The 17,905-nt window shown below is 38.8% G+C and overlaps 2 protein-coding genes across 3 annotated transcripts in view; both read right to left on the bottom strand.

Annotated features, from left to right (window-relative positions):
• Positions 1 to 179: 179 nt before the first annotated feature.
• On the bottom strand, positions 180 to 7,615 carry grap2b (GRB2 related adaptor protein 2b). Of its 2 annotated transcripts, XM_078274608.1 has the most exons (8): positions 7,531 to 7,615; positions 6,799 to 6,893; positions 6,608 to 6,695; positions 4,999 to 5,090; positions 4,356 to 4,478; positions 2,360 to 2,522; positions 2,150 to 2,230; positions 180 to 819 (listed from the first exon to the last, which is right to left on the bottom strand). In XM_078274608.1, the coding sequence occupies exons 3-8, from the start codon at positions 6,683 to 6,685 to the stop codon at positions 634 to 636; spliced, it is 723 nt and encodes a 240-aa protein (XP_078130734.1). In that variant the 5' UTR covers positions 6,686 to 6,695; positions 6,799 to 6,893; positions 7,531 to 7,615; the 3' UTR covers positions 180 to 633. The 2 variants fall into 2 exon arrangements, with proteins under 2 accessions (XP_078130734.1, XP_078130743.1); XM_078274617.1 differs by lacking the exon at positions 6,799 to 6,893 and having other exon boundaries at positions 7,531 to 7,602.
• An 8,357-nt stretch (positions 7,616 to 15,972) lies between these two features.
• The window catches only part of LOC144530973 (carbonic anhydrase 4-like), a 2,612-nt gene continuing 679 nt past the window's right edge, over positions 15,973 to 17,905 (bottom strand). Inside the window, exons 4-8 of the mRNA XM_078270814.1 lie at positions 17,721 to 17,869; positions 17,067 to 17,162; positions 16,685 to 16,763; positions 16,237 to 16,400; positions 15,973 to 16,149 (exon numbers count right to left, since the gene is read on the bottom strand). Coding sequence (XP_078126940.1) covers positions 15,973 to 16,149; positions 16,237 to 16,400; positions 16,685 to 16,763; positions 17,067 to 17,162; positions 17,721 to 17,869 — 665 coding nt within the window. The remainder of the gene's footprint in view (positions 16,150 to 16,236; positions 16,401 to 16,684; positions 16,764 to 17,066; positions 17,163 to 17,720; positions 17,870 to 17,905) is intronic.

The following is a 17,905-nucleotide window of genomic DNA, read 5'->3' as shown; positions in this document are numbered from 1 at the left end:
CATGTAGTATAGCAGAAGTATGAAGTAGCCTAAAAGGGACAGTACAAGTACAAGTAACTCTATACTGTACTTAAGTACAGGACTTGAGTAGATTTACTTAGTTAACATTCCACCACTGGAAAGGACAGGTCAAGATAATGTGTTAATCATTGTTAAAATGTATAGTCCACTCTCAATAATAATGTTCATCACTGTTTTTACTGTTCAGATATAACAATTTGAAAATAAATATGTAATAGTTGATATCAACACACATCTTAAACTAAACTCATCATGTTTAGGATTACTACAATATGTAAACCTTAATGATTCTTCGAGAAGTCCTATAAACAGCCAAACAGTCCTCCTATTATATCTCCTTTACATCCTATTGTACAGGACAGAACAGAAACAGAAAGTGTGTGTGTGTTGTGTGCGTGCGTGCGTGTGTGTGTGTGTGCGTGCGTGCCTGTCTTGACGAACAAGTTAGTCTTCATTTTTATTCTAGAAAGCTAACACTTTTTGTCACAACACTAAGGCTTCTGCTGGGTTGTGACTTACTGTAAGTTAGGGTTGAGGTTAAAGTTATTAGCATTAGGCATATGTTTGGATAAAAAGTTAATGCAATATTGCATGTGTTTGCATGTGTTCCTCTCAGATGGGTTGGGTGTAGTTGGATGGGAACAGGCCTGTTTTGCCTCTCAGCATGCCTTTCCACCAGGCCTGGTCAGAACTCTCCAGGACCTTGATGACATCGCCGGCGTTGAACTCTAGCTCGTCCTTCTCTTCAGCGTGGAAACTGTACAGAGCTCTGACCTGCAGCTTGGAGGAGGCTTTGTGCTGGGCCAAGAGAGGACAAACAGGATGAGACACAGACAGATGCACAAACTCCATGAACCATGTGTCAAAAATGTTTTGGGAGGGTACAATATTAGAGCATTAGGTTTCAATTTCATTTCTTGTGTGCTGAGATTTCTAGACAGTGTTATGCTAGGATTTAATTTGACAAAATAAAGTTTGTCTAAAGTTAGAAATTGTTACAACACTACATACTTTGAACCTGTGTTGTTATTACAGAAGCTTTGTCATTTTTGGTTTTGAATCAATGTCCCTGTCACATGAATATATTTGAAAGACAACTGTAAAGGCTATTGAATGTGTGACTCAGTTAATGTTAATATATATATATATATATAAAACGCTTTTCTTTGTTGCAGCCCCGTTTAAACTGTAGATGGACACACGTTTTATTTTTAAAATCTTTTTTGGAGAGGCTTTAGTTGTTCCAAATCATCACTTGAATCCAATCGTGTTCACTGAAAACCATGGAAATTCAAGCTGGGTAGTTATAAAGGCAAATGGCTGCACTTTTATCCAAAGCACTTCACAACTTGCCTCTCAAACTGAGCTACAGTACCATGCAAAGTGCTGTTTTGACCATCGGGAGCACTTTGGGGGTTCAGTGTCCTGCCCGAGGATACTTTGACATGGGGACAGGAGGAGCTGGGGATCAACAGCCAACCCTGTGATTAGTGGACGACGCCGGTCTACCTCCTGAGCCATAACTGCCACTTTGTCTTAGTTTTCAAATAAGTTTCACCATTAGATGATAAAAAAATGTCAGCTTTTAGTCTCGCATTGCCAGACCTTCCTCCACAGCGCTGCGGAGGAGGGTCTGGCTAGCCCACACAGCATTCTGGGATGGGAGAAAAACGTGCTCTGGTTTATTGGCCTTTCTTTAAACCAATCAGAATCGCCAGACGAAGGCAAGGTGCCGCTGCAAAATAAACTATTCAGCTTTTAATGCTCATAAAGCCCCTTATTTTAACATGCTTAAAAAAAAGGTTGGCAACTTTTTTCTAGGCATTGACATTTTGGAGACACCCAACAACAGCGTACGGTACAGCAGATAAAATTTAAAGTTGAAGTCACCTAACTACCGTACACACACACACACACACACACACACACACACACACACACACACACACACACACATCTGCATACACACATAACCAGAGTATCGCAAATGGATTGGATTTGGTGACCATTCTAAAAAATGCTGGACAGGGACATATAGTATGTTTACACAATCATTCAGACAGCACGCACATACCCATCAGTGTACGCACAGAAGAACAACATAGTGACACACAGTACTGTTGAATACCTGTCGTGTTGCAGGTGTAGGTGAGCAGTCGGAGAGCGGAGGAGCGGGGAGAGCCTGGAATCTGTCTGAGCCTCCTCGTTGCTGTTGAGACACAAAATAATTAATATCAACTTTTTTATAACACATTCTGTTCACTGACTTATTATATTTAATTTGAAAGAGTTAAATACTACATCACTCTTGTTAAGTTCCCATGAGTAGCTTTCTTACCTGTTGTCCCATCTCTTGTAGGAACACTGGACCCTGTTTGGCGATAGAAGTGTTTTTGTAATATTCCACCAGCTGTTGGAGAGAAGGGAACTTTTCTTGCCACAGATAATACTTCCCTCTGCTGTCCCGCAGCACCTTGAAGTGCTGCACATCTGCTGCATGTCTACAGTGGAGTACAATACAGAGAATGCTTTGTTTTGCTTTGCATGGCTTGTCTTGTGTCATCAAGGGCCCAGCACAATACTTGTGAATTCAGATATAGAATTTGTCTCCATTGTAAGTAAATGTGAGATGTTTTCAAAATGCAGTCTGTATTACATGAGAGAAAACACTGACTGGCTTCTTCTTAACAGTCTTTTCAACCCTTCTAAGTACCAAAAGTATAACAGGATGTTTCTTTTTTAAAAGGTTATATTTGGGCTTCTAAATCTTTGTAATATCTTATTCCTGAACAAACATATTCACAACAGAAACAGAATTGAGAGTTCTTAGTGTCCATGGTACGGGAGAAGATAATGCATAATATAACCCTTGTTACAAAATATTTTATAAACACTGACATGAAAAACCAATGATTTACCGGACAGATGGGGGGGGGGAATTGCAGATAAAGGTCTTGTCAGCATTAACTTTCATTTATTACATGCAGGAGGGAGAATGACTTAGATATCTAAGGTGCATTTCACTGTTACCACAACAACAGCCCCTCCTACTTGTGGGCAATAAAACAGCAGGTGAGCTTGTGGACAGATTAACTGGATGGAACAGGACACGATGTTGCCGTGTTATGGGTTGAAGACTTCAAATGAATCCACAGGTGTAGGGGTGTGATGTTGTGTCATGATGAGGCCGAGGACCAGAGCAAAAACAGTTAATGTAACTGCTTTTGTGTGAGAACCATTCAATATTTCCCGAACCCCTTAATTATTTATCTTACAATTTCATTAATATTCCCATTAATATAATGTAATTAAGGTATATATTAGAAAAGACAATTTTGAAAGGGTAAGGGTCTAAATGACATTAACATAGGGCAGAAAATCTAACCAGACACTGTTCAATTCAGGTTGAATCAAGAAAACAAAAAAAACAGCCACTGAGGAAAAAGGCAGGGCGTATATTGACTTCACAGAGAGAAATGTCCGAGAGACGGAAAGAGAGAAATGTCCACTGAGAGGACTAAGGCAGGGAGATCACTGACAAAACAAAGCAAACATATATTAGAAAAGTGGAAATGGTGAATTAACTTCAAAAGGCCACTTAAAGACTTATAAAACTAACTTTCTGTCATATTTGCTGAAACTGACCCTATGTTCCAGTAGAACTACATGAAGCAGGTAATAAAAAAATAAAAAAATCTGGCTCCTCTAGCACCACCTACAGCCTGTAGTGTGATTTACAAAAATCCACAGCTCCCTGTTCAGATGCACCAATCAGGGCCAGGGGGGTGTCTAACTGCGTGTCAATCACTGCTCATGCACACGCATTCATTCTCCCTTGTGGGGGGAGGGGCTTAGGAGACCGTTTTGGGCTTTAGCGGAAAGGGGGGAGGGACTGAGAAGTTGTCGATGTTCACATTCTTTGGCTAAGTCCTGGATCTTCACTATCCTACCTACGGCACCTTTAAGTGGTAACAACAATTCTAATAAAAGCATCCCATGATATTACGCGCTAAGCTCAAAAATGTTTTGTTGAGAAAAAGTTTTATTGCAAAAAAGATGTGTTGCAAGCAGAAAAAACTAAACTAAAACTAGCTAGGCCTAGCATATGCTAATACTAGTCTGTTGGAGCAGCAGCACAATATCAGATTTGCCTGCAATGTACTGAAAATGTACGTATATTTGGGGCATCAAACAAAACAGTAAAAGTCACCTCTGTAGCAGTTGGCAGTCACTTACCACATAGATAAATCACAACTCTTAGCTTAATGGAAAATAGTAACCACATTTGGCTCTTGCTGGCTTTATATGCACATATAGACATACACTTAATGCACCTGACAGAGATGGAGAAGTCACCCTGAGCTACATTTCGGCTACCCCGTATAAGGAAGGCCCCCACAGGCTGTTGCATCAACTTCTCCTCGGCATTACTGCGACTGCAGTCCTCCTGGTACCAGCTGGAGTCATGGAGGAGAGAGGCAGAAAATGACAGAGGTTTCAGGGGTTTAGGAATAGTAAGTTCAGGGAGTAACGAAGCCATGATGGTGATGAAGGGAGGATAAATGATCAAATATTCATGGGAGAAAGTGTGAGAGAATGAAAGGAAAAGGAAAGGAGGAGGTTGAGAAACATTTAAGTATGTAGTTCACGTTTAAAACAAAGATTATTATTTTTGTTATAGGTTCAATACAATGCAAATATAAGGTATAAAAAGAATGACATTGCTAAAAGCCCGGAAAAATACTCAAGTAAAGCTGTAATTATTATTTTTTTAGTGTGATGTCTTCCCACACTTAATCTATTTACTGTGGCGACAGATGCTCTTAGTTGTTCCTTTTTCCCTTCTGCATTTCATTTATCACAGCCAACGTGCAGCAGAAAATATCATGCAGCAAGTAAAAGCCGTTTTAATAAGACAAAACATAAGGTTTATAATATATACTTGGTGCTTGATGCTTTTTGGCTTTATGTTTTTACCTGGGCAAGTCAATGTTGATGAAGTTTTTGGGGACATACCCCTCTAATCCATGGAGTTCTGCTTTGTACCAGTTTCCGGTGGTCTGCAGAATCTGACACAGCGGGACACAATTACATATATACGGAAGAGGATTCGGGCCACATGTGAAAAAATGTATTTGAGTTTTGAGTTTTAATCAGAATTCTGACTTGTTTTAAGTAAAAAAAAAAGTTTTTTTTTTAAAAAAAAGGCAGGATTCTGCAAATAAAGTCAGAATTCTGACCTTTTTTTTTACAAACTTTCTTTTTAAACATTCTTTTTTTAAGTCTAAATTTTTTTTATATTGAAGTTTAAAAAAAAAGAAGAAAAAAGTTAGAGTTCTGAGAAGAAAGTCAGAGAATTCTGACTTTTTTTAAAATCAGATCTCAATAATTTTTTTTTACATGTGGCCCTAATCCTCTTCCATACACATAAGACACGTTTACTCCAAAAATAAAAGTCACATTGAGGTGAATATACAACCCTGTTTTCTACATTTTGTATTGCAGAGTGAACTTATTCAGTGTCTCTAATGTCTCCAAACTAATGGTTCTCTATCTGATTCATAGCTCTGGTTGAGATGCAAAGAACTATTCTTTTTTCGACAACTTTATGGTACCTGGAGAAACATATATACATATGTAAATATATAAATATAGAGTTTAGACACCAGCTGATCTGTTCATAGGACCATTATACAGATGTTTTTTTATTTTTTTATCTTGACCTACAAAAAAACAGATCTAGTGAGAGTGCATTATTGGTTTGTGTGATTTGTGAAAAGTCTCTCGGCGACTGAGTGGTTTGCTCTTGCATTTTAATTTTTCTCTTTTATGTTGATGCCATTGTTGCATTTCTTTACTGTATTCCGTACCAGTATGCATTTGAATGTAAGACACAATGTGTTTGTTGGACACCTGAAATGAAAAGTCTAGAATTAAAGGAATTTGCATTTTCAATGTTCTTATTGTTTTAAATGCATATGTCCTAATAAGTCTCATTAAACTGCTTGCACTACAGATTCAGGTTGAATCATGTCCATACACATCACTGTAATCACAGTCTTCAGAGGAAGACTAATTATTGTTACTATACTTTAACTGGTACTATGCTGTCAAAACATAAATATGTACTTGTAGTTTCTCCTCGTCTTTGCTATTTTGTTGTTTTACACTTTGTGACTGTCAAGAAAACCCCAAAAGACATAAAGATCACCTTGCAATGACTGTCCTGTGATATTAGGAAATTAACTTGTATTAAAGCAGCAGGATGCAGTTTCACAACACATTATATAACCTGCTACACAAGCCGCAGAGAACAGTGGACACAATGATGCAAATACTGTTGCTCTCACGCTGGCTGCATGAATGTACTGATTGTCCAGTCTTGTAGGTGATAATGATTTACATGAAAATACTGCCGGCACTAACAATATACCATAACTTGAATGCCTTTTTCTATTGAGAGCTATTCATAACTTGAAGAGCGTATGCTATGTTGTTGAAAACAAAAAGTAGGAACTAGGTACAGTGGAAAGTGAAGCAGTGTTTGGTACCAGTGTGTTGTGCAGCATGTGTGTATTCTCCTTGCCTTCAATCGGTCTCCCTTTTTGAAGCTGAGTTCATCGCCAGCTGCAGCTTCATAGTCGTACTTGGCTGTAGCCTCCATGGTTAAGGAGCTAATAGAAAGAGGGGGGGGGGAGGTATTAAGACGTTAAATGTGTAGGTTTACGAACGCTAAAACTGTTCAATTAAAAGTAGTACATGTCTAGTTTGGTTTACCTTGTAATATAGCCAATGGGCTGACACTCTCACAGTATTATATGATGTAGAAAAAGAACTAAAGCTGTCGTGAGGCGCTGATCACTGGAAGCAGACTTGAAAGTAAGCAAAAAAATAAATAATTGTCTCACACTCTGGCTCCATATACATTTCTTGTTATATTATTCATATTCATTTATTCTGACAAAGTTCAGCCCTCAGGCCTTCTTCAAATTGTTGATTTTGTATATATATAACCACTGTCTGAATGTGAACGTCCTGACAGCATGTTGAAATACAGGCATGAAAGGTGATATATGTAACTGAGACATCTAAACCAACTCAACCAAATTTAACTTTGATGTCTAGATGCAGTTTGACTGAGATGCATTTTAGGAGGCTATAAAAATGACCACATTTAAAAGGTGTCGCATGACTGACACTGATGCAAGTAGTTTCTGTCATTCCTAATATTTGCAGTCAAAAAGCACCACAAAGAAGAGCTTTACCGTATCTTCTCTCCTTATTTTTTCTTTTTAACGCAAATTAAATGAATGGTTATGACAGATGAAATCAATAAGCTATCACAAGCTTCACCTCAATTGGATCCACTTTGTTGTACCTTCAGCGCCATAGGAAGAAAGTCTGTCTTGACAGCTCAGAAAACAGCAGGACAACAAACCATGATTCAAAATGACAATCTGTTCCCATTTTGTGCCTCATTGAAGAGAAGGAAACATTGTGTTTACTCACCGTGTATGTGTTGCTCTCCCCGCAGAGCTGAAATCGTACTGTTCATGAAGGAGAGAAGTGACAAACCTCTGCTGCCGGTTCACAGGAAGCACACTCACACTGCAGCAGCCACTGAAACACACTTTCTGTCGCTGCTGACCACTTGCACACATGCTCAAACTGAAATAGACATGCATACACATGTATAGGAACAAATACTGTATGAAGTAAAAGCAATGTTTAAGTCTAAACTAGCTGCATAGTTGTTATTAACTGTAAAATATACAGTGCACAGGTTTACAAACTGCAGCAGTTGAGGATTAACTGCTGCCTAAAGAATGCTTTAAAAGCTTACTTTTAAAGTAGGCCTACATTTTTTTTCAAAAAGGTTATCAACTTCATATTTACTTATTATGTCAAACTGGAAACAGACAAAGGCTCCAGAAAGAGCTTGATATTTAGAACACCAACAGTTGTGTTTATATGGAGCCATATACTTAAGATAGAATGCTAACAGACGTTAGCATTAAAGTGATGGTTCGGAGTAATTTCACCCTAGGCTGCTTTGCACCTTGACCTCGAACCAAACAACCCTCCAAAAGCTTTTTTCCCTTGCTATAACGTTGGTCGAGTTAGCGTTCTGTGCGTGATCTCGCAGGATCTCGCACGATAGCAGCCGAGAGGAGTTTCCATCAGGCAAGTGTTATTTAAATATACTTCTGGTGTAGTTACAAACTTTCTAATGCCTTGTTTTATAAGTAAATAAACTATTTGTACTACTGTAGAAGATTGCTACCATTCCGGGCATTATTAGTGGGGTAATTTACGAGATACAAATGTGGATCCATTAGCGCCTGCACTAAGCTAACCAGCTGATAACGCTAACTCGACCAACGTTATAACAAGGGAAAAAAGCTTATGGGGAGATGTTTGGCTCGAGGTCAAGGTGCAAAGCAGCTTAGGGTGAAATTACTCCGAACCATCACTTTAAGCTTAAAGTAGGTGAGTTTAAGAACATCTTGGGCAGGCAAAGTACAACTTTTACTTAATTATTACCAAAATGAAAGTTGAGCCAAATCTGATAATGCTAAGCTTGTATCTGCTTTTTTTAATTTGTAAATGATGTGTCTTACTTACCAAAAAAACACACATCCCTACAGTTAACCAGAGTGTACTGTAGTATAATACATTTATAAAGTAAAGATGTAACTTTATTTTTCTGAATCAAACATGCCAAGGACTGCAACACAAGCACTGGGATTATATCTGTTCCTTCAATCAAGCTCATTGGTGTCCAAAACAGGAAGTTTAGTCATGGGGTTTGCCTTCTAATGATGATGTGGTTCACATTCCTTCTGTATAGGTGACATTTCATTTGTTTGTTTGCTGAATGTCTTTGCTTGGGTGGAGCTGCTGTCTAGTGATTTGTGTGCACATTAACAGCTTCTCTTTACATGTACTTAAATGTGATTGAATTAAGCACCCATTGCCATAACTCAGGCTTCAGAGAATTGGGTGGACCCAAATGCAGAGACAGCAGGCAGTGTCGAGGTCAACAGTTTAATGACAAAGTCCATGCAACAAAAGGTGTCCTGAATACAGCAGGCAAAGTACAAAACAGGCAGAATTCCAAAAACAGGAACAGGCAGAATCCAAAAACAGGAATAACAAAATACTAGGAACACTGAGACCAACGGGGAAGATTATGCACACTCTCACAGAATCCAAAACACAGTACAATGACCTGACAACAGACAAGGGGAACACAGAGACTAAATACAAGAAGTAACAAGGAAAGAAGAGACAGGTGACATAAGGGCTGGGGAACAAGTGAAAGACATCAGACAATCACAAAGGTGGGAAAACTAAAGACAGGAAGTAAAACAAGACAAGACAGAAAACCAGACTACCAAAATAAAACAGGAAACAGAAACATACTCAACCATAACACCCATAAAGCCAATAAAAGCCTATAGCTCATTCCTGTTGAAAACCTGCCATGCATTGAACATGGTGAATATGTGGCATCTCTGAGAAACATATCTGCTGCGGGAACTGTTAGATATTTCCAATCGTTAAATCTTTGATAAACACTGTCATCTGTCACAGTAAAATGTGACACAGGGACACAGCTATCTATAGGGCCTACAGTAAATTGTGGAGGTGGAGTCATTTTTACCTGTGGTGGGGCCTTTGAATGTCCAACCTAAGGGTTCAATCTAGCTGTAGTCATCATGTTTGCCACATGATGGCAGCAGACTGTAAGAAAGAGTATTGGTGCTAAATATAAATATATATATTTTTTTTACAACCAAGTAAGTTCCTCTTAGACACAAACTTTGCCCAGGCTCACAGATACAGTGTGACTTTACCAGGCATGAATTAAGGTTATTGTCTTTTTTTACAGACTTTTACAGCCTTGAGAAAAAGAAAAAGACGTTATAAGGACAGACTAGACAGGAAGAGTGACAGACAGAAACAGAAAGTATCGGAGGTGAGAGGATGCAGAGATGCAGCCAGTGGCAATGCAAGCAAATACTGCCACCACCAACACTCCGCCTGGCCCTCTGATATTTACAGTCAGTCGTCGGCCTGACATGAATGCTCAGATCAGCTCAGTGTGGTGTTCGGTGGGGGATTGGATCCTGAGACAGGGCTGAAAAGCAAATGTGATTTGAAAAAAAAAGGAAACGACAAAAAAGGGAAGCAATCACTTCCACCGCGAGAGGATTTATGAATGGTCTCCATGTACCCTCATAGATGTTTATATGTGTGTGTTACTTTCTTTTACAATGCCAAAATAATAATTTGCCTCTTGATGCTGTTGCCAAGGTGACCTACAGCTGTACGTGCATCTATTGCAGCCTATTATGCAGCACGTGGAAAAACAAAACAGGTACAGGTGTAACTATTGAATTATTGTCCAGTGTGTGTGTGTGTGTGTGTGTGTGTGTGTGTGTGTGTGACACACTGTTGACTGTGTTTAATGGCCTGAGTCCATTAAATATCCCATCTAGCTTCATGACAGAGCTCATAAAACTCAGTTTGAACAGGTGGAAATGAGTCGTATATGGCTCAATGCAGAGCTGCCATTCAGCATTTATGTCGCCCGCTAACTCTGTTTAGTGTGCGTGACTGTGTGCCATCTGTGTGCATTAACGCTCTGCGACAGTTGCATCTTTTAGGTGTTGAGAGACTTCAAACTCTGGAGAGTGAGTGAGTGCAAATGGAAAATGGAAGGGAACGCGATGTATTTGACAACAGAGAGAGACAGAGATATGTGATAAATATTCTGTGAGCAACATCACATTTCATGTTTACTTTACCTTTAACTCTGTTCCTCTCACTTCTCCCAAACCAATGACCAAGTCTGAAGAGACACAGGGAGTGAGAGGAAGGACCAAAGGAAATATATTGACTTTTAAAAACTCCTTGACTAAACCGCTCCCTGAAATTCTGAAAAAACAAAAAACATCATACCAGGATTTGAAGCCAGTCCAACAATACGTCTAGGCACTACAAATTCCTTCCTAACATTCATAAATGTGACAGCACTGTCCCCAGTAGGAAATCACCTGCACTCCAGAAAGAGGCGTGACCGAATCTCCCAGTACTGGTTTGAAATTAAAAATGTCACCATTCAAATGGGTCGGATGCATGTTTAATCAACATTTTAGTAAACATAAGTAAGGGATAGTCAAATATTTAAGGACTCGGATCAGGATCAGGGCCAGAAAAACTTGATTTAGACATCCCTGCTTATACTGTATATATATATATATATATATATATATATATATTCAATCTATGAAAATGGTATCCAGGGGAGTTTCTAGGACTTGAGGAGGTTTGGGGCTTAGCCCAGACACATTTAAATAAATTGAATGCAATGCAAAACTGCGATTGGCTTGCTCAGCTTGTTAATAGCCAGTGTATGTTCATTTTAGCTTCCAGTTTGTATAAGTAGGTTAGCTGGCACCAACATTTGGCCTAATCATAACTGGCCTGGCAACCCAAAGGCCAAGGTTTTGTTTCCAGAGAAATTTTGAGCATTAAACACTTAATTTCCTGCATTCTGGTGAATTTTTATGCACCTATTTCTACCTTTTTCTGAATCAATTTATGCTGGAAATATCTTTATGTAAAGGGAAACATAGATTACAATCCAAATATAAAAACAGTAATATTGCAGTAAGGCTCTCAGGCATTCTGTATTGCTTTCATCTATTTATTCTCCTGTAGATCGGCTTTTCTAATTATATCTGAGTCAGGACACATGTAGCCTAGGCATCATTTACTCTTCCCTTCTCTTTTGCATCTTTTGTTGAGGAAGTAACCTCCTTAAATGTGCATGTGACAATTATTCACCTAGTGATACATTAATTCATTTTCATTTATTAATAAACCCCTGGACTGTAATATTTCAGATATTTGAGAAAGATTTCTGCTCATGTCCAAAATATTGTATGCATCAATGTATTGTATTATTAATGTATTGTATTGCTTGCATCAATGTATTAGACTGATGTATGCAGTATGTGCGAAGCCAAAGCACAATGAAATAAGGCAACTTAGGGACCATTTGGTATTTATGGAATGGACCACCGGAGGAAAATAGGGGAGGGTCATGTCTTTTTATTCTTTGTTGATGGGAGGGTCATCCACTTTCTTTTAGTCTAGGGGGAGGGTCACCCAACTTTTGTATTCATGAGAACAGCAACATTTCAAAGTGGCTTGTTTGGTGCATAATTATCCATGTAGCTCTATCAGTCTCGGCCCCTTTTGTTTAGTCAGCCAGACAATTTGAGCTGTAGCTTTAGAGACCGTTGGATTTCCCAAACTGAATAAACCTCGCTAGCACATATAAACACAAAACTGCTTTGCTAGCTCCATCGTGTTGTAACGAAGACATCTGCTGAAAAAATAATTTTATTCATTAGCATGATTGCCGTACTGTTTAGTTCAAAAACATCCAAAACACCGTACAAAAATATACCAGACGCAAGCTTTTATTTTGAAAAGTCAAAGCTTCCGGACTGCACCAGCCGAGAGGGCATGCGTGAGACTGGAGGTCTCCAGGCTGCAGCCATACCGACTCAAATATCTTTTTGGTCCCGGTGATTATTTGTGAAATTGTGCAAACGACAGTCTTTTCAAGACATTTGAGATGAAGGAGTGGTAGCATGCAAGCTCCCAAATTGACGCTTGTCTGAGAAATAGAGTTTGCTAAAGTATACAATGACTGAGGAAGCCTAGTGACGAGTCCCTAGCAACCAGTGTTGAATTTGTTATTTCCCAGTGTTCTTTGTTGAATGGTCTAAATGTTTTATTGTTTTATTTCGTGTGAAGACTAGTTTACTAGATGAGTAACTTAGTATTTGAAGTAATGCAGTAATGCAGGAAGTGTGCATTTAGTTTCCATGCTTATTGTGTTTCCACAACTGTGTTAGTGAGTAAATCTACTGAAATGGCCACCACACCATAACAGAGGAGTGGGATGTGTAAGATGAGAATGCAGAGGTTTAATCATGTAAGTCATGGCTGTAAAAAAAACAATGAGTATCTGTATATCTTTGCCAAGTGCAAACCAGTACAGAATGTGTCAATACATTGTTGGGGAGGGTCATCTCAGGTTTCCATGTCATTGTAGAGGGTCATCCAAAATGTATTGCTGGTGATGGGAGGGTCAGGTCTATTTTGATTAAAGATCCCAAAACTCCTCCGGTGGCCCCTGAAATAAATAATTAATGTCGTCACTCCTAAATCCATCGCTGTAGACTGGCTCAGATGTCCAGCTCCTCTGCCTGCAACCTCCCCTCCTCAATCCCCAAAGGAGTGCCTCTGTGACTTGAATGCGTCATCACCATTTCTAAGAAGCAGCTGGCTCTTCTTGATCTCTGTTATATTGATAATTAATGAATTTGTTAGAATAGATTGATGGAATTTGTTTGAAACCAAGTGGCTGTTTATGTACTACTTCTGTTGTTCCACTGGAGGGTAATAGAGGCTCTTTACATCATTATACTCACAGTACATGAGATATGTTGATGACTAAAAAAGTGCAGAATTACTGCACAGAAGTAGCCGTTGTGACATCTTTACACATTCATTTTCTTCATATTTTTGTTATTTAACACTGATTTAATTACTATCATGTTACAGACAATTATGTTATTCTTGTATTTTATTATTTTAATTTCTGTTTGAACCCATCACTGTGATCCTTTTGAGGGGGAGCTCTGCAGATGTAATGCAGTAAATCATTCTTAAAGGTAGTAGAGTTTAGGGATTTCGATTAAAATATAATTTTTAATCTTTTCTCAGGTTAGGCCAAATGTAGTTACTATAATGCATTGTTATGTATGGACAATTTTTAAATGACTATTAGAAAATATCAGTAAAAAGAGTTCTTTCCTTTTGCAGTGTGTCTGAAAATGATCTCTTGATCTCAGAACCTTCAGAAGTAGGGTTATTCAAGACTCACTTGCCATGACAAATCTTGATAATAGAGTACATGTTGATCTCCAGTTACAGCCCTGTACCCAACCTAGACAACTGATTGCTATGTTCATTAGCAACACCACATCTTCAGAGTCAAGACGTACTAATCTTAGTGACTCCGAGAGTTACAGCAGGTCAGAAGTACAATGATAAAAAATTGTCGTTTAGCCTGATGAACGAGAGTATCTATTGTTTCCTCAGTGTTCCAGACTCACTGGTTAAGATGGGTTGCTATAAGAACTAGCAGCTCTGCTGTTCCAGTAAACTCCTGGAACACCAAAGTAAAGTGATGCATAATGAGTACTGAAAACGTGATTTAACATTTAAATATGACAATGAGTTACTTTGCTTCAAACTTCACAATGGCATGACAAATTGTGCATGCTTCAAAGGCCTTCATCTTAACATGGAATAAATTAATAGGATATTAGAGTATTCATTTTGTTCTTCAAGTGGGAAATGTTTAGATAAGCTCTAAGTTGCTGAGGAATGAGAAACACTTGCATCCTCACAGACGTCACTTATAAAAAAGATAAGTGACCTAGAATTAAAATGTGATCATGCTACATCTGAACTTCTGAACTCTAACGCATGATCAGGTGCTCATGGAGTAAAGGATAAAGAATGAAAAGCCCTCAAGGAATGTTCTAGTTTGATGATTAGCGTTACTGACACTAAAATTCAAATGAAGTAACAAAAAGAAAATAAATTGTGATCTTTGAAGTAAAGTACACCTTGTTCGATAAGTACAACAGGCTTTTGTGCCATCTATTGTTTTGTGAACAATAAGGTCAAGTCCTCTTAATAACCCCGCCTCAAGTGTCTGGTTCAAGTTCAGTCCAGGTACAACTTTGCAAATGTGATGCTGTAACATAATGCCATTTAAAAAAGAAAAGAAAAAAAGTTTACTCACTAGAAATTTTCCACAATTTTCCAACATTCATTTAAAGCATTCTGATACATGCAGTAAATATGAATGAAGAAAAGAAATTGACACAAGATTATTTTAATTTAGAAAAACTTGACATGACATCAGCTCTGTTACATGTGCAAGTAGTGCGACAGAGTGCTTAAAGGAAAAATGTAAGTTATATTACTGTAATAAATAATGTCGTTCATTCAATTGACGGACACGTCAAATCTTCATTACACCCACTGAATGAGTGTTCCGCTTGGTAACATGGCTACATTTCATCTGCTAACAGTATCTGCACTGACGAGGACAAAAATAAAAGCAAATCAGGGTCCAAAATAAGGGAATATGAAAATACAAAAATCTAATTGAAAATGAAATCCTATTCTGCAACATTTATTTGTACAGACTTGAGTTGTAATTCTCTAGACAGATAGATGCCGGCAGATTGTAATGCAACTGGATACTTACACACTCAAAATTACATTGCCAGAATTCTAAACTACCATTACTACCCAGTGAACTTAGTGCATGTGTGTATCTTTTGTCAGTGCAGAAACAGACAATGAGCTGTGCTTCTTTCTATTCTCAATACAACATTCTAAATGCTTGTGTGAATCGTGTCTAACATAAATCTATTAAGCAAGAGGTGCAATCATGCATACAACCAATTAAAACTCTAATAATGAATAAATCATTGTTTACAAAAACATTATGATGGACTACCACATCAGAGCGAGGCAGCCATCATCACATGTTAACATTATTAATGCATAGAGCTATATTGCAAGTACTTGTGGCAGGCTCAGTTTTTTTTTTTTTTCTTGGTTGTGATCTTATGTGTATACTGAATCCCACATTCTGAATTGAGGGGACTAAGAATGAGTAGTTCATTGCATACTTTATGTATTAACAATGTGGACATTGCTAAAGTCAGACAAACCACATGATGGGGAGAGGACAAATTATGGCCAAAAGGAGTATTTTCATTGCAAAGAGATTCACCAGCAACACCATAAGTTGCTGAGACACCACCACCTTTCATGGCCCTAACTCCTCCCAAGAACCAGGCTCAGAGCCATCAGAGCCAGAGAGTAGCAGGCTTTGGAAGTAGAGCTGGCAGCCTGTGTCGTGACATGTTGCGCTGGCTGGATGTCTCTGTAGACATTGATCATAAAAGATGATGTGCTGTTTGAGAAGCGTACCGTTTTGCTGAAGAGTTCAATCTGGAAACAAGATGTGAAGCACTGTTAGAGCAATTGTGCTGACCGGTCCTGGCCATTGTACTTAAAGACACAAAAAAAACAATTCACCACGTCTTTGCTGACTTTTATTGTGTCCTTAAACACAGTCCAAACCACAGCCTCGTTGCAACGGGGGGTGGTCAAGGAGCCAAGGTAGCGGTAATACTTGGTGCGATCCACCCCGGTCAGGAGATCCTCCAGTGAAATTCCAGGTGCCACTGTAACATGGTCGCCTGAGGACAGAAACATGAACTCTGAAGAGACTGGAACGTTTACACATTTTTTAAAGATTTCTTTTGGGGATTGATTGAACTTTATTTGATAGTATAGCTTGAAGAAAGGAAAGGGGAGAGAGAGGGTGGGGCGATGTGCAGCAAGGGCTGCGGGTCGGACTCAAACCTGGGCAAAGACTGAGCCTTAGTATATGGGGCGCACGCTCAACCAGCACCCAATACACATTTTATTCAAATACACTGGATCAATTTCTCCACAAGAAAAGAGTCAAGTATCTCCTTACCGCTATTTGAGATGTTTGTCAGGTAGGAGCTCAAGGTGTGCCAGCTTGCAGGTTGGCCAGTTGCATTACCCGACATTTCCTGTAAATGGCACACATTGTCATTAGGCTCAATTGTTTGGAACAAATGCTCTATGGGAGGGTGAGGCTTAAATAAATAAAGAGTGGAGTCAAACATTAAACTAAAGAGAACATCCTAAATTATGCAGTCCAACAGCTGCGAGGAACAGAAATAGAATGCAAAAGGTTGTTTTTTTTTAAAGTAGCATTTGACATTTTACTTACTGAGGTAAAGAAGTGGATGATACATAGAGCAATGATATTTGAGATTGATAAATTAAAAGTATTTTGGTGTTACAAAACCTTGAAATGCATCTTTTCTCACCTCAATCAAGAAACCAAGAGCAGCAAGTCCTGTAGAGTCTGCAACAGCATGAGTTGCGTTCCGATTATAGGATGCCTTGATGTTTACAATGTGTAACTGGGGGAGTCAAGTAAAGGACAAAGACAAAGACTTTATAATACTTACAGGGTAATAAGTGACCACTTACTGGGTAAGTCCAACATTTAAGTACAGTACAGCCTCTGAAGTTGTTTTGAGTAGTTCTGGATGATTAGCCCTCTGTTCATGCTAAAGGTGGCCAGAGCTTTGATGGGAATTTATTAGGTCACAAATCTTCATTTACCAATAAGAATGATGAAGCTGTAATGTGTCCTGCCCTAACAGGTGCAACAAAGCGAACAAGAAAGTCAGGAAGATGTCAATCAATCAGTCCATACACAGCCACACAGTCCTGGGAAGAGGTCCAATCAGCCAAATTAACTGAAAACACCTGCAGGAGTGTTGAGGGCCTTTATTAAGTACCAGTAGGATCCATTAAGTGTTTATATCTGTATTCATACGACGTTATTACACTGTAGGTGTCAGGTAATTACCCTGTAAGTAGCAGGCTGTCTTATAAAGTATTACCAAATAGTTTAATGTGAATTTAATAACGGCAAAACTAACGTATATAGCTTATCATGAAACAATGACTACCTCCATGGGATAGCGCCTGCCATCCACGGTGTGCTCGGAGCCGGGGACAGAGGTGCCATTACCCCAGTGCAAGTGGAACTGCAGGCTGTCGTAGTCCTCGGACAGACCTCCTCCTGAAATCATCACACCGTGTCCGAGGTTGACTTTGACTGGAAGAGGTTGGAAAAACAGAATGGACCATTAAG

Source organism: Sander vitreus, chromosome 2 (assembly GCF_031162955.1).
Source record: "Sander vitreus isolate 19-12246 chromosome 2, sanVit1, whole genome shotgun sequence".
Classification (NCBI taxonomy): domain Eukaryota; kingdom Metazoa; phylum Chordata; class Actinopteri; order Perciformes; family Percidae; genus Sander; species Sander vitreus.
The sequence above is the reverse complement of the archived record's forward strand: the minus strand, read 5'-3'. Positions and strand labels throughout refer to the sequence as shown.